This window comes from Zalophus californianus, chromosome 10, assembly GCF_009762305.2.
Source record: "Zalophus californianus isolate mZalCal1 chromosome 10, mZalCal1.pri.v2, whole genome shotgun sequence".
Taxonomy (NCBI): domain Eukaryota; kingdom Metazoa; phylum Chordata; class Mammalia; order Carnivora; family Otariidae; genus Zalophus; species Zalophus californianus.
The window spans coordinates 52,293,566-52,319,735 of NC_045604.1; the positions used below are offsets into that span (position 1 = coordinate 52,293,566).

At 38.5% G+C, this 26,170-nt stretch overlaps 1 protein-coding gene across 6 annotated transcripts in view; it reads right to left on the bottom strand.

Annotated features, from left to right (window-relative positions):
• RABGAP1L (RAB GTPase activating protein 1 like) overlaps positions 1-26,170 on the bottom strand; it is a 758,983-nt gene that overhangs the window by 114,998 nt on the left and 617,815 nt on the right. For all 6 annotated transcript variants that reach the window (XM_035722282.1, XM_027611227.2, XM_027611226.2 and 3 more), the window contains one exon: positions 25,422-25,550. In XM_035722282.1, the coding sequence (XP_035578175.1) occupies positions 25,422-25,550 (129 nt within the window). The remainder of the gene's footprint in view (positions 1-25,421; positions 25,551-26,170) is intronic.

A 26,170-nucleotide genomic window follows, 5' to 3' on the forward strand; every position in this document is an offset into this window, starting at 1 on the left:
AAAATTTTAAATGTTCAAATGAGGGGCACCTGGGTGGCTCAGTCGTTAAGCGTCTGCCTTCGGCTCAGGTCGTGATCCCGGGGTCCTGGGATCGAGCCCCACATCAGGCTCCCTGCTCTGAGGGAAGCCTGCTTCTCTCTCTCTTGCTCCCCCTGCTTGTGTTCCCTCTCTCGCTGTGTCTCTCTCTGTCAAATAAATAAAAAATAAAATCTTTAAAAAAAAGAATTTTTTAGTTTATCATTTGAACATTTATTTTATTTTTTTTTTTAAAGATTTTATTTATTTATTTGACAGAGAGAGACACAGCGAGAGAGGGAACACAAGCAGGGGGAGTTGGGGAGAGAGAAGCGGGCTTCCCGCGGAGCAGGGAGCTTGACGCGGGGCTCGATCCCAGGACCCTGGGATCATGACCTGAGCCAGGGGCAGACGCTTAAGGACTGAGCCACCCAGGAGTCCCTTTATTCATTATTTTTATTTGGGTTTTCTTTTTCTTATTTCTTGTCTACCTGATCTCTTGAACTAAGAGAAGTGAATTAATGTTTTCCTACAACTATCATATAACTATTTCTCTTCATATTTTCTGCAGTTTTTGCTTTATAGATGGTAGTGGTATACTGCTATTATGAATCATCCTTCTTTGCCTTATTTAAAGCTTTTTCCTCCAAATTCAATCATGTCTGATATTGAAGATGCAATCCTACTTTATTGTGTTTTCCCGGTAAGCTTTTGCCCATGTTTTCAATCTTGTCTGTGTGATTCTCCATTCAGCCCATTACCCTGCCTCCTCTTTCTGCCTATTCAGGGCCAAGGAAGCTCTTGCTGCCAGCCCACGCACCCACTCCCATTAGTCTACACTGGGCATTACTGGTTTGTCTGAGATCTGTAGCTGTGGATATCCTTCTTCAACTGCATTTGTCTGTTCCTCATTGCATACTGTAGTTTGGGGTTGCATGTCTCCTAGTTTCTTTAAAGATGGGGCTCATGTTTCTTCTTTTTGTTCTCCTAGTGCAGTTGGATGATTTGTGAGACAGAAGGGAGATAATGCCATCAGATATGTTCTAGATTTTAGAATCTAGAACTTGTTTTTTGCCAGTTCTCCTTCACTATCCATTCCCTGCTCCCTGGCCAAAGGCCATGCTCTACTATGTGCTGTAGGTGTTCCTGATAACAGCATGTTCTGGTCCTTAGTACCCTGAGTGAGGAAGGCAGTTTCTTATCTGGATCTCTGAAATTTGCTCATGTAGTTTCTTTAGGCTATTTTTGCACTATCTATATCTACCTCCTCCAGAAGCTTCTGGAAATCCTACTCTTGTCTCTGACTCATGTCTCTCTCTTCAGTTGACAGTTTAGTCTGCCTAAAAGCATATTTTTACCAGCCAATTCAAAGCTGATACTAAACAAGACAAACCAATGGCTGGGCCACATTATGTTATCAATTTAGCCTTCTACCTACTGTGTACAAAGCCCCATCCTGGGCATTGGTGAGACATACTGAGATGAATGCCCCAGGAACTCATAATTTAGCAGAAAGAAAAGAAAAAAAATATTGTTCCTATACTCCTTTTTTGCTAAATAAACATTTCCATGTAGTCTCCTCAAATGTCATGTCATGTCATCAGCGTTATCCATCATTCTCTGGGTCCTCCCTGTATCACATTAGCTTTCTTAAACAACTAGAGGTAAATTGCCTTTTCTGTTCAAAGTCTGTACACTTTTGACATGCACATAAAACTGCTACTGTTCATCAGTCCTTGCCTCGGTTGCACAGCCAAAATAATAAGAGTTGAACTCACAGGGCAGTTGTATAAATTAGGATCCTTTGGCTGCAAAGAATAGAGACTCCCGTAAGTTATCTCCCGTAAGTGTTTGTGGTTTTGTGTGTGTGAGAAGAGTATCTAGGGGGCATTATCATAGGCTTCACATGAAAACAAGGAACAAGGTATGCCATGTGGCTAGGCCTCATGGTAATACATGGAAGGCAGCTTAACCAGGCCTCATGCGAAGTACAGGAACACAGTTGAGAATTTCAAGCTGCAATTTCAAGTTGTCCAGGATCAGACAGATGTGTAAAAATCTGGTTATAGTTCCTTAGGCCTTTGGCAGCAGTAATTTGTTGATCATCCTCCTCCCCTGCAGATATGAAGTAAAATCTCTGCAGCCCCACGCACACACTTTTTGAAAATCTTGTGACTTGGCTCTTACTTATATATCACTCTTGCTTACTCACGGCTTCTAGTGACTCATGTCATCTTTGTCTGCCTTTTTTTCTGGCTAAGTATTGGACTTCTGTTCCTATCAAATAATTCTCTACCTCAAATTTAAAATTTCCTTAAAAGAGAGCATCTGCTCCATCCACTATGTCACCATCATGCGTTGGATATATAAAGTACTTGTGCTGGGCCATGTAAAGGGTCAGACTCCCCAAAGCCTGACTGCTTTAGGGCAAATGCAGATGGCAAGGTCATACAGAACATGGCCACCTAGAGTTGTGCCTTGGGTTGATATCCTCAGGAAGGTGTTATAGGTAGGATCCCTTAGGGGAAAAAAAAGGCCTCTGGGTATACAGATATTCCTAGAATTTGGCCTAACTAGTACAGCCGTTAAGTTTTCCTCAGTTCTGATTACCAAACATCATGCATTCTGCCCCAGGTTCTCTGTGACTTCCAAGGTAGATATGCTTGTTTTATTGTATTACAAGCTTTTCCTGTATATTTAAATGTAATCACTACCAAGATAAAAGTCCATATGGTATACCACCAAAGGCAAATTTAGTCCAGCCAGCTAGAAATTCCTTGGGAAGAGTTATATCAAATAGCACCTACTGCTAGCTTCCCAAGGGGTCAAAGTGATTGATATACCCACTTCTATAAAGGAACCATCCATTTACTAAAGCTAGGCAATAGTGTGCCTAGAAGAAATTGGGGCTTATAATTTTACTTCTGCCACCTAAGACCACATAGACAAAAAGCTTTTTAAATTTCACTTATGACAATTTAGAACTGAATTTCACTTTGCTTATCACAATCCCTGTGAGAGTAAGTTTTACTATCATCTTATAGATTGGAAAAGAAAATAATTCCAGAAGCCAAAAATGCCACAGTTTAGATTAGAGATGCACTGGATTCACAGAATAAACTGCTATGGCTTTAAAATTTCAACCACAGCACAGCTGTAAATATCAGCCTGGCCTAGTACCTGAACTGAGACAATAAATGCCTGATTAGGTACAGACATCTGTTTGCTCAAGCCTAGCCATATGCTACTGGATTGAAGAGGAGCCAGTCGTCCACAGGGCCAGAATGTATTCCTTTAAAGCTCCTGTGGGAGAGGGGGGAAGTCTGTCCAATCTGTCCCTGTGTGTGTCTGCTATGTGCCTAATTCTTGCAAAATTATAAACTCTACCAATCAAAAGAATAATCTAATGGTTTTGTTTAGAGATACATTCTATCTGAAGATACATTCATCAAACAAAGGGGATATAAATTTAGATAAATTCCTTATACAACAAACATTATCATAACAACGTTTTTCATAAAAATATTTTCAATTGCCAGATAATGATCTATATCTTAAAGCCACATTACTGATGTGGGTAAAAAGAAATAATGCAGAAGATGCATACTACAAGGAACACTTTTCATATCAGACAGACACATACCATACTATTTCAGCAATCATTTGGTTTTCAACCAAGACGTTCTAAGCACTTACAATTCCAATGTATCAGGAATTATAATGGAGATTCAGCATAGGGAAGTGAATTTACCTTCTACTTGCTCTCAAGGGAAGGAATCATGAAGGTCTAGCAAGGCAAACAGACTGAGAAGCAATAAGAAAACCATGTAAGAGTATCTCTAATTGGCTTATCTATTGGCCAAAGATTCTAAGGGGTATGCTCCGATCTCAACATGTCCTATCAGAGATAGGCACTTCTTCTGACACATTTTGCATCTCTCCCAAAAGTGTTTACCATGAGAGATCCTCTGTCATCTATTATCAGATCCATAAAAAAGAAAAGATATCCAGTGGTGTTCTATTCAGTTTCAATGTTATGGTTAGTTTGCATCCCAGGGTGTAAGTTTGATTATATGTGAATGTTAAACTAGGTAGGGAAGGGAATGGTGATCAAAGTTTTCACAAATTATGCTTTGCAATGGGGATGCCATTAGCAGGTGGAAAGAAACAGCTTTGCAGGAGTCTGAATCTTTGAAATGAATGACTGGGCCAGACACAGGGGGAGTGATGGTTATCTTATATGGAGAATAGGAAACAATTATATCCTTCAAGTCCTCTCTCACCTCAAGCATCTTCAATCCCCTCACTCCTTTATAAACCTCCAAACATCCTAATCTATTCAAATTGCCTGGTCACTTATGGCAGCAAATATACATGGAAGAAAAATGAGAAAAGAAATGAATGGGAATGAAATTAGGTTCTTGGTATCACCTTGAAAGAAAATTAGTATCTTCTTTTAATGTGATGTGAGCTGCTGAAATAGTTAAATCACAGAGTCCTGGTGATTTGCATTTTTTGATCATGCAAAGTTAGGTAGCAGGAGGGTAGGGTTGGGGCTTTCTGAACTGTGTTATCATTTAGGAACTCTGACTGTTGGAGATGTTATCATCTTCAACATGTAGTTTCCATGGTCCTTTTGGATGCCAATACTCAGTTGGCACAAGGGGTCGAAAGACAGTATGGAGGCTATATGGGAGATTTCTCTTTAAACAGCTAAAGAAAGAAATGTACATCACTTTTACTCTCCTTCCTTTGCCCAGACACAGTCACATAGCTACATCTAACTGCAGAGGAAGTTGGGAAATGTAGACCAAACTGTATCAGCAGGAAGAAGGGAAAACAGCTTTGGTGAACAATTAGCCAATCACTGCCACAGTGTCTTTCCCAGATTATTATACTTCATCTGCAAATACACCCAGCTCTTGCATCCTAAGGATGTGAATTTAAATGGTGTATTTGTTACAATGAAATTCTACTACTTAACAAGTTTACCTCCCAATGAAATGTACTATAAAATGAATTGCCTGTAAAAGGAAAATTTTCATTATAATTCCACACTAGCTTATTCGAATATGAGTTCAACTACATAAAAACATTTTAGAGTCTCTTCATTTACATTATATCAAATAGTGGTACTGTCTCTACTTGGATTTCTTACTTGTCAAACTTAATATTTCCAAAACTCTACATTTCTTTTTTTTTTTAATTTTATTTATTTGACACAGAGAGACACAGAGAGAGAGGGAACAGAAGCAGGGGGAGTCGGAGAGGGAGAAGCAGGCTTCCCGCAGAGCAGGGAGCCAGATGCGGGGCTCGATCCCAGGACCCTGGGATCATGACCTGAGCCAAAGGCAGATGCCTAACGACTGAGCCACCCAGGCACCCAAAACTCTACATTTCTAAAACCAAATATGTGATCTTCCCCTCCATACCTCTTCCTGTCTTTGTCATCTTAGAAAAAGACCTCTGGACAGCCCATTATTCAAGCCAGATCCTGGGAAATAACCCTTTATATCTTTCTCCCAAATCCCCATCCAATTCATCAGCAGGTTTTACTTTCAAAGTATATCTTGGATTCTTAATTTCTTCCAATTTCCCCTAATCCAAGTCAATCCACTTTCACATGGATTCCTGCTGTAGCTTAATCTCTACCTTTACCTTTAGAGTAGCTCTAGTACTCTTCCATTTTCTTAATCTGTTCTTTCTCACATAAATCAGATAGTCTTCTGAAAATTCTTCTGAAGATTTGCATTGTGCTCAGGATAAAATCCAAAATCCCAACGAAAGGCTTTGAGGCCCTGCAAGAATCTGGTCCCTAGTCTCCTCTCCAACCTCACTGGCCAGCCCTTACTTTGCTCAATCTGTACCAGCCTTTCAGTTCCTTGGAAAGGGTAAATGCCTTTCTGCCTAGGGGCCTTGCCACACAGTATTTCCCCTGTCCCGGAAAAAAAAATTTTTTTAAACCATAATATATATTTTGTTTTTACCATGAAATATATTTTCATATAAATGAATGTACTGATATATATGACTACCATTTATCCAGACACCAAGGCCAAGATAGGCAATTAACCCAACTGCTTCACTCTGGGAAGAAGAGGTATATGGAAGGAATGGGTTTTCCCCCAGTTCACCTATTGACAGAGAAACTTGTCTTCTGCATGAGGCCCATTAAAGCCCGAGATCTAGTCCAGCAGGGATTGGCAAATGCCTAAAGAACAAAATATAGGTGTAGAATTCGCTAATATCTCAGGATTCAGGTTTTCACATTAATTTCTGGTTCCTAAAATTTTTCCTTATTTTCCCACTCACTCAGCCACACATTTAAAAATATTTTTTTAATTATTTTATCCAGAAGTTTTAGATGTTCTGTGCCAGAAGGGTTTATACTGACATCTGGCCCATTATTTTGCCAGAACAAAAGATCTATGGCATACTTTACTACTCCTCTTCATCTGGCTAGCTCTTATTAAGCTTTTAGAGCTCCAGCTTAAAATGTTACCTTCCTCTGAAAAGTTTTCCTTGATACCCTGATTCCCCAGTCTAAATTAGCTTCTTACTATTGTCTCTCTTGTAACAAATTTCTCTTTCCCTTTGTAACCTTTATTTCCATTTTTGATTACACATTATTTTTGTATTATCTGTCCCTTCCATTATCCTGTAAGCTCCAGGAGGACTGGAATCTTGTCTGATGTGATTATTCCTGAACAGAATACCTAGTGGGGTACTAGGACACAGTAGGTGAGCAAGAAACCCTAGATGCTTCTTAAGCAAAAGAATGAATAGATGCAATTTAATGTAATCATATTGAGTCAGAGTAGTCTTAAATCCTGTAAGTGACTGATAAATACTGGCATTATTTAACAACTTATAAATGCTGATTGCCTTCAAAAACTATGTGGTATAGTATAAGAGGAATAAAAAAAACAGTGAGTATAAGAGAGGTAGTAAAGCACAGACTCTAGAACCAGGCTGCCTGGATTCAGATTTTGGCTCAGTCACTTATTAGCCAAGTGACCCTTATTACAGACTTACACATTTTGTGTCTGTTTTCTACTCTGTACAATCAGGTCAATAAGGATATTTCATGATGTTAAAATAATGATTAAGTGATAAATATGTCAGGCATCTATGGAAGCAAGATATAATTGTTGTGGCTGTTATCATTACAAATTTGACATTAACCAGTGGTGCCTTCAAACAAAGATGGCAAGTTGTATAGAACCAGAAGGGAGAAATAGGCAGGAACGGCAAGCTGTGGAAAGGCACTTGGGTTGCAGATGCACCATTAAGAGGCAGGAGCACAAGGAGACATCCATGAGGGAGGCAGGGAGGAATGGGCTGCGCCAGCACATAGACTACTAACACATTGGTTAGGAGAGCAGAGCCTGGGATGGGCCTGCCATCTCTTTTTTGCACCATGCTCATACTTAGTTCACTCGATCCATCACCAACTCTCTGTGGGGAGCATGTCTTTGGATCTGATTTTGGGCTCAATTCATCAAAAATACTTGCAAACGTCAGCCAAATAGGACAAAATTAAGTTCTGCTTCTTTTGACAGCAGCAAGTATCTCTGGGCATTAAAGGCAAATTCTGTCTAATGCACCAGTTTTCCTGACAAATGCAACACTCTATTCGTGGATCCTATTTCTCAAAAAACAAAATACTAGATCTTTCCCATTTTGGGGGTCTTCCTTTTTTCCAACTGCATTTTTCTCTAAGTACTAAGAATATATTACACAATATCTTCTTTGGCATCCATTCCCCGCCCTCCAGATCCCGAGTCCCTCTAAAAATAAAGTCATTAGAGTTTGTATCTTGTGATATTATACTGACTATAGGTCTGATTATTTTATAAGAAAGTTTTATTACCCTTTTCTCTAGACATACAACTAGTTCTTTTTAGTCATCCTGAGACCACCTACCCATGGCCCTCCATGAAAAATTTACATTAAGAGGAGTTTAACTACATCACCCCATATTAAGACTCTAAAGTTCTATCTGTTGGGATAAAATGACTACAGCAGAATGCTGAGATGAATTAAAACAAAAACAGAATTCACTAGGTCCAAGGAGCTTACGTTTCTGTTTTCTTCTAGGTGTTTTAAGGTTTCAGGTCTTATGTTCAAGTCTTTAATCCATTCTGAGTTAATTTTTGTGTGTGGTATAAGACAGTGGTGGAGTTTCATTCTTTTGCATGTGGCTGTCCAATCTTCTCATCACTATTTGTTGAAGAGACTGTCTTTTCTTGTAGTTTTCAATATACAGGTCTTTCACCTCCTTGGTTAAATTTATTCCAGGGAATTTTATTCTTTTTGATGCAATTTAAGTGGGATTGTCTTCTTAATTTCTCTGATAGTTCATTATTAATGTATAGAAACACAACAGATTTGTGTGTATTGATTTTGTATCCTGCAACTTTACTGAATTTATTAGTTTTAACAGTTTTTGATGCAGTATTTAAGTTTTCCTATATATAATATCATGTCATCTAGAAATAGTGACAGTTTTACTTTGTCCTTTCAATTTGGATGTCTTTTATTTATTTTTCTTGCCTAATTGCTCTGGCTAAGACTTCTAATACTATGTTGAATAAAAGTGGCAAGAATGGGCATCCTTGTCTTGTTCCTGATTTTAGAGGAAATGCTTTTAGTCTCTCACATTGAGTATGCTACAATGTAGAATACTTAAAAATTTTTAAGCTTCCTCTGAACTCTGGAATCCCAATTCTCTGCTGAATGATGAAATCAGTACCACAGGCTAGATTTTCTTTGTAATCAGAGTATCTCTACTCAAGTTTTATTAACAATTCATAAGCAATTATTGCTTCTGCTATCAGGGAACCTAAACTGATGCTGGCTTTACTCACTCACTTTTATTGTGAAAAAAAAATTTTTTTAATTAAAAATGCAATATCAGCTCATAACAAAATGTATAAAAGGGTATTACTAAATAAAAATTATTAATAAATGTTAGTAAATATTATTAAAATGGCAAAGAAATGTCCTTTCCATACCAAATTCTCAGAAATGAAGTTAATTTTTTTATATATATACTTAAACATAAATTTACCATGTGTATAAGTGGTAGATTGTTAGAGGAATAGCTCCCCATCAATCATGTCTCCTGGTCTCCATTTCCCATGTGCTGTCTCCTCTAACACTGATTCTCCATGTGATTTGTTTTGGTCAACATGACCTGACAAATATGACACAAGGAGAGGTTTGATTTGTGCTTGTGCACTGGGTCTTGCCTTCTTGGAAACCTGGGACCACAATACTGTGAAGAAGCCAATGGTAAGAAAACGTGTGGAAAGAGAGATCTTAGTCCCACCTGCTGAATGCTATCACATGAATGAATCCAGAGATAACAGTAGAAGAACCACCCAGCCAACTCACAGAATCATGAGAAATACTGTTGTTATAAACCAGTAATTTTTGGGATTGTCTGTTATATAACAATAGATAAATGACACCGTGTGCCATTTATCACATAAATATGCAGATCTACTATTGACAGTCCTTGAATTTAGTTTATGAAGTAGAAAACAAAATTGATAATTACAAAATACATGAAGAAAACACAAAATACGATAACTTCATATATACATAAGGAATAGACTGCTTTGTTGTTTGAGATCTATATTAGCAGTCTTGATCATAAACTATTAATTTGACGCTTTTCCCTGTTTAAAAAGGCTATTGCATATACATCTTAGCCTCAGTTCCTTCAACACAATTATTTTTACTATAGACAATTAACAAGTTAATGCAAATGAGACTATATAAAACTTTAAAAACTTTCTGTATTCTTTTTCTTTTCTTTTTTTTTTTAAAGATTTTATCTATTTATTTGAGAGAGAGAATGAGAGATAGAGAGCACGAGAGGGAAGAGGGTCAGAGGGAGAAGCAGACTCCCTGCTGAGCAGGGAGCCCGATGTGGGACTCGATCCTGGGACTCCAGGATCATGACCTGAGCCGAAGGCAGTTGCTTAACCAACTGGTGCCCTTCTTTTTCTTTAAAAAAAAAAAAATTATTTATTTGAGAGAGAGAGCATGAGTGGGAGGGGCAGAGGGAGAGAGAATCTCAAGCAGACTCTGGTGAGCGCAGAGCCCAACACGGACTCAATCTCACTACCCTGAGATCACAACCTGAGTCAAAACCAAGAGTCAGATGCCCAAGCAACTGCACCACCCAGGCGCCCCAAAACTTTTAGTATTCCAAAGATCATTTAATAATGATCTAAAAAATCTAATAGTTGAAGATATGGGAGGGCACCTGGTTACCAGAGCATCAAAGAAGAAAGCGGACCTTCCCTCCAAGTCTTAAAGGTCTACAAAGATGGAAAATTCACAAAGTCATATTTCATGATCCCTGTAGTATTTACAGTATGATAGACAGCTTTTTTTTAAAAAAAAAAAGATTTTATTGAGAGAGAGAAAGTGTAAGCAGGGGGAGGGGCAAGGGGAGAGGGAAAGAGAAAATCTCAAGCAGACTCCATGCAGAGTACAGACAGAGCCCATGTGGGGCTCTATCTCACTACTCTGAGATCATGACCTGAGCTGAAATCAAGAGTCAGATGCTTAACCAACTGAGCCACCAGGTGCCTCAGACACCTTTTTTTTTTTTTTAAGATTTTATTTATTTATTTGAGAGAGAGAGAGAGAGAGAGCAGGGGAGCAGAGCAAGAGGGACAAGCAGACTGCCCTGAGTGAGGAGCGGAGCCTAAGGCGGGGCTGAATCCCACAACCCTGAGATCATGACCTGAGCCAAAACCAAGAATTGGACACTCAACAGACTGAGCCACCCAGGCGCCCCCACACACCTTTCTTAAAAGCAAAATTCAGACCAATCCACTCAGCTATTTATTTTTCTGTAGGAAGAAACCTAGAATACTATTCAGTGTAATACATGAGAATTTTTCTGTTTATTTCCAGTATTTTCAAAGAGGATTTAAAGCCCAATATTCTTCATCTTAAATGAACAGGATTTGCTAACTAAATAAATATTTAATGCGTGACTTCTTTGATCCAGTTAGGCCTTCTTTGACCCTAGCACAGTCTGGGCACTGGATCAGACACAAGGCATCTGGAGAAGAACAAGGAAGAGTCAAAGCCTTGAGGAACTCACAGTAAGAGAAAATGACTCAAAATGAATATAGTAATAATGGCTGACATTTTTTGTGTACTAACTATATATAGCATTGTGCTAAATTTCTTACACAGTTGTGTAAGTTCTTACACATTCTCGGTTCCTTGAGCAATGTAGGGGGTTAGAGGCACTGACCCCCATGGAGTCAAAAATCGACATGTAATTTTTGACCCCCCCATACTTAAGTTCTAATAGCCAACTGTTAACTCAGAAATCTTACTAAAGACATAGAGTCGATCAACATATATTTTTTATGTTACATGTGTCATATACTGTATTCTTATAATAAAGTAAGCCAGAGTAAAATAGTTATTAAGAAAATCATAAGGAAGATAAAATACATTTATAGTACTGTTTTTGTCAAAAAACATCCACGTATAAGTAGATCCATGCAGTTCAAATCTGTGTTGTTCAAGGGTCCAGTGTATATATTATCCCACTTAATCTTCACAGTAATCCTATTACATAGATAATATTATCCTTATTTTACAGAACAGATAGCTGAAGTATGGGAGTATAAGTAACTTCCCAGAGATCACGGAGCTAATGCGCAGAGAAGCCAAGATTTGAACCTCAACAACATGGCTTCAGAAAACCACATTCTTAACTATAAATGCGTTGTTCTAGTGCAGGAATTACCAGAGTTAGAATAAATAACAGCCTGGGCTCCCAGAGGAGGTGATGTCTGATCTGGGTCTTAAAGGGTAACAGGGGTTTGCTTGATCCTATAACTGCAACAGGAATTGATAAATAATTTAGCAGTGAGTCACACATACACTTAGCTTTAATAATTCTTACAAGATCTTCGTGCAGTAGGTACTAAGTCTCCTTTCATGATGAGAAAAGTACTCAAGGAGATTAAGTAAATTTCTCAGGATCACTCAGTCAGTAAGAACTGGAGTCAGAATTCAAAACTAGACTTGTCTGCCTCCAAAGCCCCTGCATTTTCCAGGCACTCCACAGCGGGAAAGTACTTCAGGAGGAAGGGACGAGAGGTGACAAGGCCAGGAAGGGGCATGGCATACTGGTGTGAAAGAAGGGGCTCTCTACCCGGCCGAGGGGCGGGGGGCTCATCCTGCAGCTAACAGGGACCCAGCAGTGTTCTCCGAAGTGACGAGTGACAATTAGAGGCTGATTTTCCAGTCAGACAATGCTGGTGGTAGTGAGTACAGGGAACTAGAGAGGATAAAAACTAAAGCCAGAGAGACCAGTTAGTGTGAGGCGAAGGGTCTAAGAAGTTCCTGCTATGCCAGACAATTTTCTTCAGAATATTTCCCCCACAAGGATATGTCTACAATCTGTCTTCTTAAACAATGGCCACCTTAAAATTTGGTGAAATGTTTTAGAATAAAAAACTTCATGTGAATGATTTCAGAAAATACATTAAGTTTCTATGTCCTATATAGTATTCATATTATGTTGTTGCTTAAAGTATCCATTCTATTAGAATAGAATATAGACTTTCTTCTATTACTGGACATCCTGCTAAGACGTAACTTATTTACTTGCCCAACTCACTGCCTCTCTTTTAGGAAAGGAAGAGAAACAGGGAGGTTGTGGTTTATATAAGATATGATACAATATAAAGGCAGGACTATAAGGAAGCTAATGTGGTAAGACCATACCAGAACAAGGGTATGTAAGGTAAATGAGAACTTTTCACAAGCTCACATGCATGCCAGAGGACATGTCTTGCTAACCACGTGGGCTGATGGAAGTGGAGGGTGAGGCTGTAAAATCTTTTTTTTTTTTAAGATTTTATTTATTTATTAATGAGAGACAGAGAGAGAGAGAGAGAGAGAGAGAGAGAGAGGCAGGGGGAGAAGCAGGCTCCCAAGGAGCAGGGAGCCCAATGTGGGACTCGATCCCAGGACCCTGGGATCATGACCTGAGCCGAGGGCAGACGCTTAACCATTTGAGCCACCCAGGCGCCCGCTGTAAATAATAATCTCAATCTGTAAATAAATAATCTCAGATTTCAGGCTAGAATGGGAGAACTTGGGTATGCTGACAAACATGGGAAATTTCCTGTCCTGTATCATCAGATGTTGGAGACCACTTCAGAGTTACCAAGTAAGATCCATGTTAAGAAGAGGGTGTTTTCAGAGAATCTGGGGAGAAACTGGCATTTGGTTGACTACGAAAAAAGACATTATTATGGACTGAAATGTGTGCCCCCGAATTCCTATGTTGAAGTGCTAACTCCCAGTATTGGTATCCTTGCAAGAAGAGAAGACTAGGACCCAGATGACCCAGACAGAGGGACGATCACGTGGGGACACAAGAAGACAGCCACCTGCAAGACAAGGCCTCAGAAGAAACCAAACCTGCTGTCCCCTGATCTTGGACTTCTAGCCTCTGAACTGTGAGAAAATAAACTGCTGTTTCAGCCCCACAGTCTGTGGTATTTCATGATGGCAGCCCTAGCCGACGACTACAGACATGAAGACCCAGGGCCAGAAATGAGACCCAGAAAATAAGGACTGCCTCTTTAGGAACCAACCTAGTAAGAAACTCCAACACAGAGCAAGAGCTAGTGGGAAGTACGGTGATCCGGGGGGGAAGGAGGATGGAGGACGGTGCAGTGGGTGGAAAAGAGAAGGAATGGAACACAGCATAGAACACACCGGCAAGTGCACTGACGCTGTGCCAAATTGCGTACTGAAGCCTCCAACCTCAGCCACTTAACAATGAGCTTTACCACCTCTTCACGCGGTCTGTGCTCCAAGACGCCCTCGCATAATGGTAACAATAATAGCAGCGGCAACAGGAGAGACAGTGAAATAATAAATAACGGTGTCTGAAAGAGACCATATGAACTACATACTTTGGTCATGTGGCTGGGAAATGGGGCAGGCAGGGAACAGGTGAGACGCTCCAGATGAAAGAAATTGCTCTCTTTCATAAGCGAGAGCAGTAAGAAGTCTCCAGGCCAGAGGAACTGACAATGAGAAAGTATTTCCCGTTTAATCACAGCTATCAGCCATAGCAAGGAATACAATTTTCCCCTCAGCACTTTGTTTGCCTTTAAGTGGAGCTTCAGAAAGTGTGACAACAGTTGGAGACATGTGAATAACAAAATTTTTCACTATCTTTTTTGGGTTGCTATTCTCATTTACGTGTTACTTCCACCAACTTTTTTTTTTAAAGATTTATTTATTTGTTTGAAAGAGAGAGAGAATGAGAGACAGAGAGCATGAGAGGAAGGAGGGTCAGAGGGAGAAGCAGATTCCCTGCTGAGCAGGGAGTCCGATGTGGGGCTCCATCTCGGGACTCCGGGATCATGGCCTGACCCAAAGGCAGTTGCTTAACCAACTGAGCCAGCCAGGCGCCCCATACGTCCACCACCTTAAAAGAATTTTTTTTTTTTTTTTTACTGGGGAGAAGGAAAGAGAAAGGCTTAATAGTAAAAGATGCAGGTTCTCCAGAGCATTAATTCAACTCGGTTATTTGCCAGCTAAATGCTAAATGGGTCCATGGGTTGGTGGAACAGGCATATAACAACGAAGTAAATATAATGTAACTTTACCTTATACCCCCCCAGAGTGGAGGCAATGGCATCTTTTTTTTTAATTTAAATTCAATTAATTAACATATACTGTATTATTAGTTTCAGAAGCAGAGGTCAGTGACTCATCAGTCTTACAGAGGCATGGCATCTGAAACAGCTGTGGTTGAAGGGTTTAGAATATTAAGCCCCCAGGATCCAATGACCCAGCTATCTTAACCCAACCTATTTTCAACACCTTCAATATTTAAATTTATTTTTATTGCTACCTACAAAAACAAAATTACTTCTAGTGAGCAGCAACAAAGGCACAGAAGAACACCATATATATTTTCTTGTCTGAACCAGATCCCCAAACACAAACTGTGAAGCACACTCTATAATCTTAATACGAATTCAAATAGTTAAGAAAAAGGGGGGGTGCCTGGGTGGCTCAGTTGGTTAAGCGTCCAACTCTTGATTTCAGTTCAGGGTCATGAGCTCGAGCCCCGCATGTCAGGCTCCACACAGGAAGTGGAGCCTGCTTTTTTCTTGAGTAACCACCACCAACTCATTTAATGTTCTCCTCCACCATTCTCCTAAGTCATGGAGTTCAACAATTCTTTGTAGCTCTCCTCCACCCCCTTTTCTTGCAGACTCTCAGTCCCCATTGGTCTTCACTTTCTCTTCTACTTGTTAGACTCCATTTTCCATCATGTCAACCACACTCTGGCTTCTAGCCTCATCTCTCTGAACCTGTGTGTGCTTAGGGTCATCAACTACCAGTTCCTGAGAAGTGACTATTAACATTCAGAAATTGTGTAAGCCAGTTCTTTTTTTTTTTTTTTTTAAGGTTTTATTTATTTATTTGAGGGAGGGAGGGGCAGAGGGAAAGGGAGAGAGAGAATCTCAGGCAGACTCCTTGCCGAGCACAGAGCCAAACATGGGGCTCGATCTCATGACCCTAAGATCCCGACCTGAATTGAAATCAAGAGTCAGATGCTTAACCGACTGAGCCACTCAGGCGCCCATGTGTGAGCCTGTTCTTAAGTCATTGGCACCTTGAAATTGGCCATCGTCGGAGTATTTACACCATGGAAATTGGCACAAGTGACAGATCAGGGATTCCCCTTTTCCTCATCCCTCTCATTCCCCCAAGATCTGGTTTATTAGAGCACCGTTGCCTTGGCCCCACTGTCCTTCCTTTGCCTCATGCTGGCAAACCTCAACTTGGGGTCAAATAACTGTCTACATTCTTCATGTATACATCTGGGCTGCTGAGTGTTTCTGAAGAAACTCACAAAATGCTACAGATTCTTGCCACTATGAATTCATGATCTCCAACAATGGTCCAACAACTCTTTTGTGTGTTTTCTCACTTAGTTCTTCCAATCTCTACAACGTCTGTTCTAAAAGCTTTTCCATGTTGTTTAAACCTCTCACTCTACTATATACTACCTTCCTCTAGAATCTGCTTAATTGAAATAACAGAAACCTTCAAATGAAATATTCTCAATTTCCTCCCCACCAAACTGCACATTCCCTTCATCCTCATTGATTCCTTGCTCATTCCCTTCTACTGTAATGGAAGAAAGGTCTATTCTCTGGAATCTAATCCCTTACCCTACTTGGAGGTCTGTCTCTTGATATATTCCTCTTTCTTTACCGAATCTTCAACTTTTCTTTCTGTGGGCTTTTCTTCTTATTTGAAGATGGAGTGGTCTGGCCCCTATGTATCAACCCTCATGATTCTCTCAGCTATAGTCCCATTTGCCTTCCCTCAGGTTCTTAAACAGACCTTATTGCCTCCTTCTTCATAGTGTTTGTACATGCTGTTCCTTCAGTCTGGAATGCCTTATAATCTCAGTTCGAGAAAGCTTTCCCTAAATTGCTGATTGAGTCAGAGTCAGGTTCCTTTGTTCCTTCCCCTCATATATCCTTCTTATTCCCTTCTGAGCTTTTGTCTCACTTGTAATTACACAGTTATTAAGGTGATTATCTAACATTTTGCACACAATAGTATGGAAATCCCATGATTTCAGGGAGCATATCTACCTTGTATTCCCTGGGTCTAGCACAGCGCCAGGCATATAGTAGGTGCTCAATGAAGAAATTGATTCATTTAAGTTTTTTAGCATTTAAAGACTCATCTTTCCCATCCTCCAAACATCCATATCAGTCTCCTGTCTTGTTTTTTTTTTTAAGATTTATTTATTTATTTATCTGAAAGAGAGAGATGGAACAGAAGCAGGGGGAGTGGGAGAGGGAAAAGCAGGCTTCCCGCAGAGCAGGGAACCTGATGCGGGCCTCGATCCCAGGACTCTGGGATCATGACCTGAGCCGAAGGCAGACGCTTAACCACTGAGCCACCCAGGCGCCCCTGAATCTCATGTCTTCTTATCTCTCTTGTACTTATTCTCTGGCTTGCTGGCCATCTCTTTCACCCCCCATCTTCTTCCCATTCTAACCTTCTCAGAAGAGTTGTTTTATCTTCCTTTCTCCATTTCCTCCCCTCCCATTTATTCCTTGAATCACTGGAGTTTATACTTCATCACTCCACTGAAACTGCTCTCACTAAGGCCATTAAGGTCTTTTTTATCATTAACTATTGCACAATGTCTGCTTTTCACTACCTTACATGACCTCTAAGCATTACTGACATTTATTCAACTTTTTCCTTCTTGAAAACAAATACCTTTTCCCTTAGCAGTCACACTTCATTTCTCTTCTGGGTTTCTTCCTGTCTTCTCTGTCTCACCAGCTTCTACTTCTCAGCCCATTTTTTTACATGTTAATGTACCTATCCTCAACATTCCTTTCTGCTCCTCTATGAGAATTCACCCACTCTCATGGTTTCAATAGTGGTGACATTCAAATACCTACTTTTAGCTCAGATCTCACTTCATACCCATCCACTTACTTGATATGCCTATATATTTGGATATGAGATTGTGGATATACACTGCAAACTTAACATGTTCAACACTTCACTCATTATCTTCCATCCTTGTAATTTGTTCTCCTTTGTTCTCTTTGCAGTGTGATTACTATCAAGTTGCATAAGTAAGAATTCTGAAAGTCATCACAGGCTTTCTTCCCTGCCCTAATTTAATCACTAAGATCTGTTGATTTTATCTCTTGAATATCTCTGTAATCTGTCGATATTTCTCCGGCATATAACAGATACTCTGGTCACTTCTCACCTGGATTACCGCAACCACCCCTGAATTGGTCTGTCACCAATATTTAATCTTACCCCTTTCAATCCATTCTCCACACAGCAGCCAGAAAGACCTTTCTAAAACAAACAGCTGATTATTTCTGCCTCTTATTTAAAACCCCTCAGTGCTTCCCATTGCTCCCAGGATAAAATCCAAATTGCTTACCATGGCTTACATGGCTCTGCACCAGCAGTCTGGCTCCTGCTTACTTTGTCTTCTCTCTATTTACTCCCCTCACCCCCATTCTCTAGTCATCAACTATGATTAGGGCTTGTTCAATGCCACATTTTCTTACCTCTGGGCATATTCCCCTTGCTTCAGATACTCCTTAACTCCTGCTAACCCTTCAGGTCTTATCTTAACTCTTATTTCCTCTCAGAAGTTCTCCTGCATAGTTCCTGCACACAACAGGCACTCAAGAAATGAACTTCCTTTCCTAACTACTTTGTTTTAGTTTAAGGTCAAATTTTGAAGTTTTAATTTTGCTCAGATTATTTCACTAATAAAATCAAATGAAAGTGGCTGATTTCTATTTTTAAATATTCTTTTATGGAGATCTACCAACAGACTATTTTGAGTCATGTGATGAACTTTGCTACTAATGAGATGCATCACAAATGTGGCATTTGGAACATTTTTCCAAATAAAAATGAACAAGGAAGGAAGGAACGAACCAACGAACAAACAAACGAACAGACAAGACTTGTTTCCCAGTCGTTGAAGAGCAATTCTCAGGGAGTTTGCATGTCGATAGAACTAAGGTATACACGTACTCTAACTTTTATTACAGGTGTTTTACTCTTCTAGTTTAGCCTTTTATTCTTATCAGAGCAATGCCAGCTAAATGAATTCCATTATAATTAAAAGATTCAAAATTTTAATATTTCATCATTTATCTACATAGCATTGAATTGTATGAAGAGGCATGAAAGAATTAAATCATATACGATGTCTAATATCTTAAATTTTTGACCAACAAGAATGGCAATTTCATCAATTCAAACTAATACAATATAAATGATGTTGAATAAAATTATACAGAACAGGCAGATCAAGAATAATTATAAAGGTTGTACATATAAGCACTTGAATATCTATAGATAACACATTCATAAATTCTTATACTTCATAAAAATATCAATTTACTTAGCAAGTTTAAGACTGTCCCACAGTATACAGGCTAATTTTTTTTGAGTTACTGAATTCCTTTAAGAATCTAATGAAAGCTCTGGATTGTCTTACCAGGAAAAACAAAATGCTCATATGCTTGTGTTAAGAAATTCAAATTTCTACTGATTTAGAGTCCATGAAGCCAAGATTCAAGTTTAAGAAGGTCTACAGTAGCAGAATTTTTTTTTAAAGATTTTATTTATTTATTTGACAGAGAGAGACACAGAGAGAGAGGGAACACAAGCAGGGAGAGTGGGAGAGGGAGAAGCAGGCTTCCTGTGGAGCAGAGAGCCCGAAGTGGGGCTCGATCCCAGGACCCTGGGGATCATGACCTGAGCCGAAGGCAGACGCTTAACGACTGAGCCACCCAGGCGCCCCTACAGTAGCAGAATTTTTAACTACAAGTAACAACTGAATAATGGTATTCAACAAAGCCTGAGGAAGTACAGGATATTCATATATTAAGTAAGCAAATGACTTTTCAAATCAAGTCTGATGGGTCAACATATTTTCTGATTTTAACCTAGCTGAAACCATAGGCACAGGAAGATATGAGAAACATTTAAAATCATGTTAGTTAAATCAGAAAAAAAACCCTACAAAAACATTTTTGATATTTAATATTATACAGGTTTGAGAAGAATAAAGTTATTTATCTAATCCAGTGTGGTTTGTTCATACATCTTGTTGTACACATGCAGAAATAAACCACATATGGAACTAATAAGTTACTTTTCACCTGCAACTAACTGTTGCATCTATTTTAAAAGCAGTCAGTTCACTGCAATCACTCATTACCTAGTTCCTTAAAGTTAGAGGAAAGTGATTCATCTTGTTGGGTAACTAAATGAGAACATGTCCATTCAAAAAAGATATAATCATACACAAATACTAACTTTGAAAATAATTAAAATAATTTTTTTTAATTTTTGATATTCTATCTTTAATCTCAAGGCTATAGATAAGAAATTGTGAGAGCAACTTGTTTGCCTATTCCATACCTGCAGTCACCTCTGTCTGTGAATGCTTTGCCTAACACACAGTCTTGGTCTGTAAATCCATCGTTCCCTAAACTTTGCAGTTGCCAGCATATTCTGCTGTAAGGACGGCATGACGACGCACATCCTTACCACACCCCTACTTCCATTATTCATTGCCACACCTCAAGCTCCACAACTTCTCACAAGTTGCAGCATATAAGAATGGGGAAGAGGGAGGTGGTGTGAACGGCATGATAGACCTCTGTTCTTTTCAAAACAGCAAGCTGTTGTGAAATCGATTTAGTAGATTATGATTACCTTTTCGGTTTGAAGATTTTTCTTCAAGAAGTTTAAATGACATAGAATACAGTACAGTAGTAGAAGAGGAAACAGAGTACATCACACATTGTAAGGGTATTTCTTCAGATATGTGTGGGGGGGGTCAGGGTTTTGATGTAAAAGCTATTTTAAAATGTAGGTCTCAGGTAAAAAACAATTTTAAACCTTTAGGTTGGAAACCTATGCTCCAGTTCCAGCACAATCCTTGGATATTATACTACTTCTGTCTTCCTTCTCTGAGTTTCACCTCACGTCTACCTCACAATCACTTTATAAATTAAAATATCCTGTGATACAAAATCAATATACAAAACTCTGTTGTATTTCAATACATGAATAAGAAACTACCAGAAAGAGAAATTAACAAAACAATCCATTTTATAATTGCATCAAAAAATACCTTGGAATAAATTTAACCAAGGAAAGATCTGTACACTGAAAACTATAAGACATTAATGAAAGAAACTAAAGAAGACACAAATAAATAGAAAGATATTCCGTGTTCACAGGTTAGATTAATATTGTTAAAAGGTCCATACACCCAAAGCAATCTATAGATCGATACAATCCCTATCAAAATTCCAATGACATCTTTCACAGAAACGGAACAAACAATTTTAAAATTTGTATAGAACCATAAAAGATCCCAAATACCCAAAGCAATCTTGAGAAAGAAGAACAAAGCTGGAGGCATCACACTCTCTGACTTCAACAACATTACAAAGCCAAAGTAATCAAAACAATACGATAGCAGCATAAAACAAAACAGACACAGATCAATGGGACAAAATAGAGAAGCCAGAAATAAATCCATGCATATATGGTCAATTAATTTACAACAAAGGAGCCAGGACATACTATAGGGAAAGGACAATTTCTTCAATAAATGGTGATGGAAAAACTGGACAGCCATATGCAAAAGAATGAAACTGGACCACTATCTTATACCAAACACAAAAATTAACTCAAAATGGATAAAAAACTCGAACATAAGACCTTAAACCATAAAACTCCTAGAAGAGGGGCGCCTGGCTGGCTCAGTCGTTAAGCGTCTGCCTTCAGCTCAGGTCATGATCCCAGAGTCCTGGGATCAAGCCCCACATCAGGCTCCCTGCTCAGCAGGAAGCCTTCCTCTCCCTCTCCCACTCCCCTTGCTTGTGTTCCTGCTCTCGCTGTCTCTCCCTACGTCAAATAAATAAATAAAATCTTAAAAAAAAAAAAAAAACTCCTAGAAGAAAACATAGGTGGTGAGCTCCTTGATGTGTCTTGGTGATGATTTTTTTTGGATTTGACATCTAAAATAAATACAACAAAAGCAAAAATAAACCAAATGGGACTACATCATACTAAAAAGCTTTTACACAGAGGTGCCTGGGTGGCTCAGTCCGTTAAGGATCTGACTCTTGATTTCAGCTCAGGTTTTGATCTCAGGATTGTGAGTTCAAGCCCCATGAGTTTAAACAAACAAACAAACAAACAAGCAACAACTTTTGCACAGCAAAGGAAAACCATCAACAAACTGAAAAGGCAACCTATTGAATGGTAGAAAATATTTGCAAATCATATGTTTGATAAAGAGTTAATATCCAAAATATATAAAGCACTCCTATAACTCAACAGCAAAAAAACAAACAAACAATCTGATTATAAACTGGGCAGAGGACCTGAACAGACATTTTTCCAAAGAAGACATATAGACAAACAACAGGTACATGAAAAGGTGCCCAGCACTACTACTAATCATCAGGGAAATGCAAATCAAAACCAAAATGAGGTATCACTTCACATCTGTTAAGAGTGGTTATTATCAAAAAGATAAGAAATAAATAAGTGTTGGCCAGGATGTGGAGAAGAGGAAACCCTTGTGCAATTGTGGAAATGTAAATTTGCATTATGCAAATGACAGTTCTTCAAAAAAATTAAAAACAAAACTACCATACAATCTAGTAATTTCACTTCTGGGTATTTATCTGAATAAAACAAAAACACTACTTTGAAAAGATAATATGCACCCCTATGTTCATTACAGCATTATTTACAATAGCCAGCAATGGAAACCTAAATGGCCCCTGATGGATGAATGGCTAAAGAAAATGTGGTATACATGCACAATGGAATATTATTCAGCCACAAAAAAGAATTAAATCTTGCCATTGGGCACCATATGGATGGAACTTGATGGCATTATGCTAAGTGAAATAGGTCAGACAGAAAAAGATAAATACCAGATGATCTCACATATATGTAGAATCTAAAAAAAACAAAAATACCAAGTTCAGGGATACAGAGAACAGACTGCCTGAGGCAGGGGGTAAGGTGGGTAAAATGGGTGAAGGGGGTCAAAAGGTACAAATTTCATTATAAAATGATGACATTATTCATTATAAAATAAATAAGTCATGGGGATATACTATATAGCATGATGACTATAGTTAATAATACCATACTGCCACTAGGAGAGTTCTTACCACAAGAAAAAAATATTTTGTGACTATGGATGGTGACAGGAGTTAACTGGACTTATTGTGGTGATCATTTCTCAATTTTGCAACTGAAACTAATATAATGTTATCAACTATACCTTAATAAACATGGTGTCTTGTGAGTACTGTTTTATACAGCTAAGAAAAAGTTACTCTCCTTAGATAATGCAAAGACAAAAAACAAAACCCAAAATAAGACCTAAAAACAAAAAACAAAATCAAATAATTCATTATTACTTAAAATAAAAATTCACGTCTATCTGCTCATGTTCACACAAATCATTCTGGTTGCACATGTTCATTCCAGAAATAGTTCACTCAGATCCTATTTTGAACTTACTTTCTAACATTTTAAGTTTCTGTGCCTTTAAGATACCATGTTTCTGGTTTGACCATTGTTAATTGCCTCCATCCTCTGAGGAGCTTCATAAATTATATTGGAAAAAATCCTTCCCTGTACATCTCACAATTTTGGATTGCTTCCTGGGTTTTCCATTCTCAGTGATTGTCCGATGTTACCAAATTTCCCTTGAAGACATTTAACTTTCTACCTTACCTGTACCTCCTAATTCTCTCATCTCATTCTTAGAAATGTATGTTTTATTTTAACAGATTCCTAAAGTACTGTTCTAGTTACAGTACCTTTCTCTGACAGCTCTGGAACAATCAGAGGGCTGGAGCCTACCTTTCAAACATACCACCCAAAAAATTCAATCAAAGCCACCATGACTACTGAAATGTATTTTCAAAGTCTACAGACAAATGTGGCTCATGCTTAGTCATTTGGCCCAGCCAAATAAAATAATCAGTCTGGAAGGCTTTACAAGTTTGCATTTCAGGATGAAGACTCAGAGGTTTATTTTGCTTTAGTATCTTTGGAAAATGATTTTTTTTTAAATATATAATTCATTTGAAAGACAATATATTTTTTTCTGTTCGGTTACTTACTTTCAGCACTGAATTGCACTTTTCGACATTTAGAATTCACTTTAAAATAAGTTAAGATCAAAAACAACAGTGTTACACCAAAAAAGTGTTCGAGTGGGTATGATGCTTAAATGAAGTCTGTGTCAAAGTACATTTTAAGTAATGAGCTTAATAACCCAATGGCATCTCAATCTTCTAATCTCCTAATCCAAAATCTATGGAGTCATGTTGACTCATTTCCTCTCATACTCATGTGTAATGTATCACGAAATCCTTTTGGTTCTCTTTCAAAATATACTCAGGTTCCAACTACCTCTGTCTCCACTCCATCTCTATCTCATTGTTATCACCCTGGTAAACTCTATCATTATTTCTCAACAGGATTACTGCAAAACCCCCTGTCTGACCTCCCTACTTCCACCCTTACTTTCTTGCAGTCTGTTTTCAACACAGTAAGCCCTGTGATCCTCTAAAACCTCAGACAGATCATATCACTCTTCCACTTAAAACCCTGCAAGAGCTACCCACTTCACTCAAAGTAAAGTCTGAATCCTTACAAAGACCTACATTTTCTGGCTCCTTGTGAGCTCTCTTCTATTACTCTCATTTTCATTCACTTCACTCCAGCTACTATTGGCCTTCTTGCTGTTCTTCAAACCCACCAGGCATGAGCCAGCCTCAGGGCCTTTGAACTAGCTGTTGTCTCCGCTGGAACGCTCTTCCCCTAGACATCTCCATGACTAACCCCTCTCCTTCACCTTTTTAATGAGGTCTACTTACTCCGACTACCTATTAACAACTGTAACTTTCCCTCTCCTCACCAATCCAGTCTTGCTTATTTCACCCTACTTTTCCTTTTTTCCTAGCTATTTATCACTTTCCAGCATATTAAATATATTATTTATTATTTTAGTCATTTATTGTCTGTTTCCTTCTGCAAGAACATAAGGTCCATAAGACATGGGATCTTTGTCTCTTTGTTCAGAAGGGAAATTTATATTTATGTCATAGTTAGGTAAGAAGATTCCCTCGTATATTCCAGAGGTACAAGAATTAACATCAATAAATTGGTTCCAAATCTTTAAAAAATGTGCTCTCTCATCTTGATACCATAATTTTCTTGATAGAAATTTCCACATCAAATTATTATATGAAACTTGTTTAGTTTTATGAGACATAGGCTAAGGAACAATATATCCATGGCCATTTTGCAGATGTGGGTAGGAACGGGCAGATCAAGACTCAAAGCTTTCCTAGTCCCTTGGAGAAAAGAAAGCACTGCCTAAGCAGGCTTTTCTTGCTTTGTCGTAAGTAATCCTAAAACAGATGGCCAAAAGCTAAATACTAAGTCTGCTGTCATGGAAACCACTATCACAGCAGTCCATTCTAAAGCCCTACCTATAAGATAAATGTTTGTCTTCCTATTGTTTCAATCTGAACCTACTAACTTTCACTCCAAGTCCTACTAGAAGGTATTATACACATACCAGCCTCACAAAAACGTCTGGGAGAGACTAGTTCATACACAGTATCACCTTAAACGTTGTCAAAATCCAGCAACGTATAGAGAAAGGGTTTTATATAATTGGCCACGTTCTTTCTGCATTCAAGTTCTGTTTTTATTATATACAAATCCATGTACCTTACCTTAATATTGCAAGCCTGCTCCATCAGTCTTCTGGCATTTTCCTCTGCCCTGTATCTCTTTGGAAGCTGAACTCTGAAAAACTTTAAAGCACCTTCAAAATCAGCCTGCAGAAGATCTTCCTTTGAGGTCTGCAAAATAATCCCAAGAATCATCATTACATTTTAGCATGCCTTCAGGACAAATACATTGAAAAAAGAATTTCTATTTTCCCGAATGCATCTTTGTAGCTAAGACCTAGCTTAGTTCCACAAGGTTTTAGGAATAGATTTCTAACCTCTTTACTATAGGCTGAAATAAGTCACCACAAATCCTAGGTGCAGTATAAGAATTAATTAATAGGCTAATATATTTAATTTACATAACCTGAAGATTAGAATGGTGGATCCCAGCAAAGCTAACCAAGTTACAGCTCTGGAGGGGAAAAAAAATAAAATGCCAGAAAAGCAAAAAATTTTAACTCTGGGTCTAATCTATGATTTTAGCTTGCTGGGTGTTCTAAGGATATTATTAGAAACTTGGCTGAAGACATAGACAATGTAATCAAAACACATTAAAATTATATAATGAACACCTAATGGGAGAAGGCCTTTCAACTAATGACAACAGCAGTTCAAGAAAATAAGAAATTGATCCCCCACCTTAAAGAATGCTATGAAAAAGTAAATGAAGCGAATCACTTAACTAGCGAACTTCTTATGAAAACTGCTTGCAAAATTTACTTCTTCAAGAAATAACCACTTAAAAATAA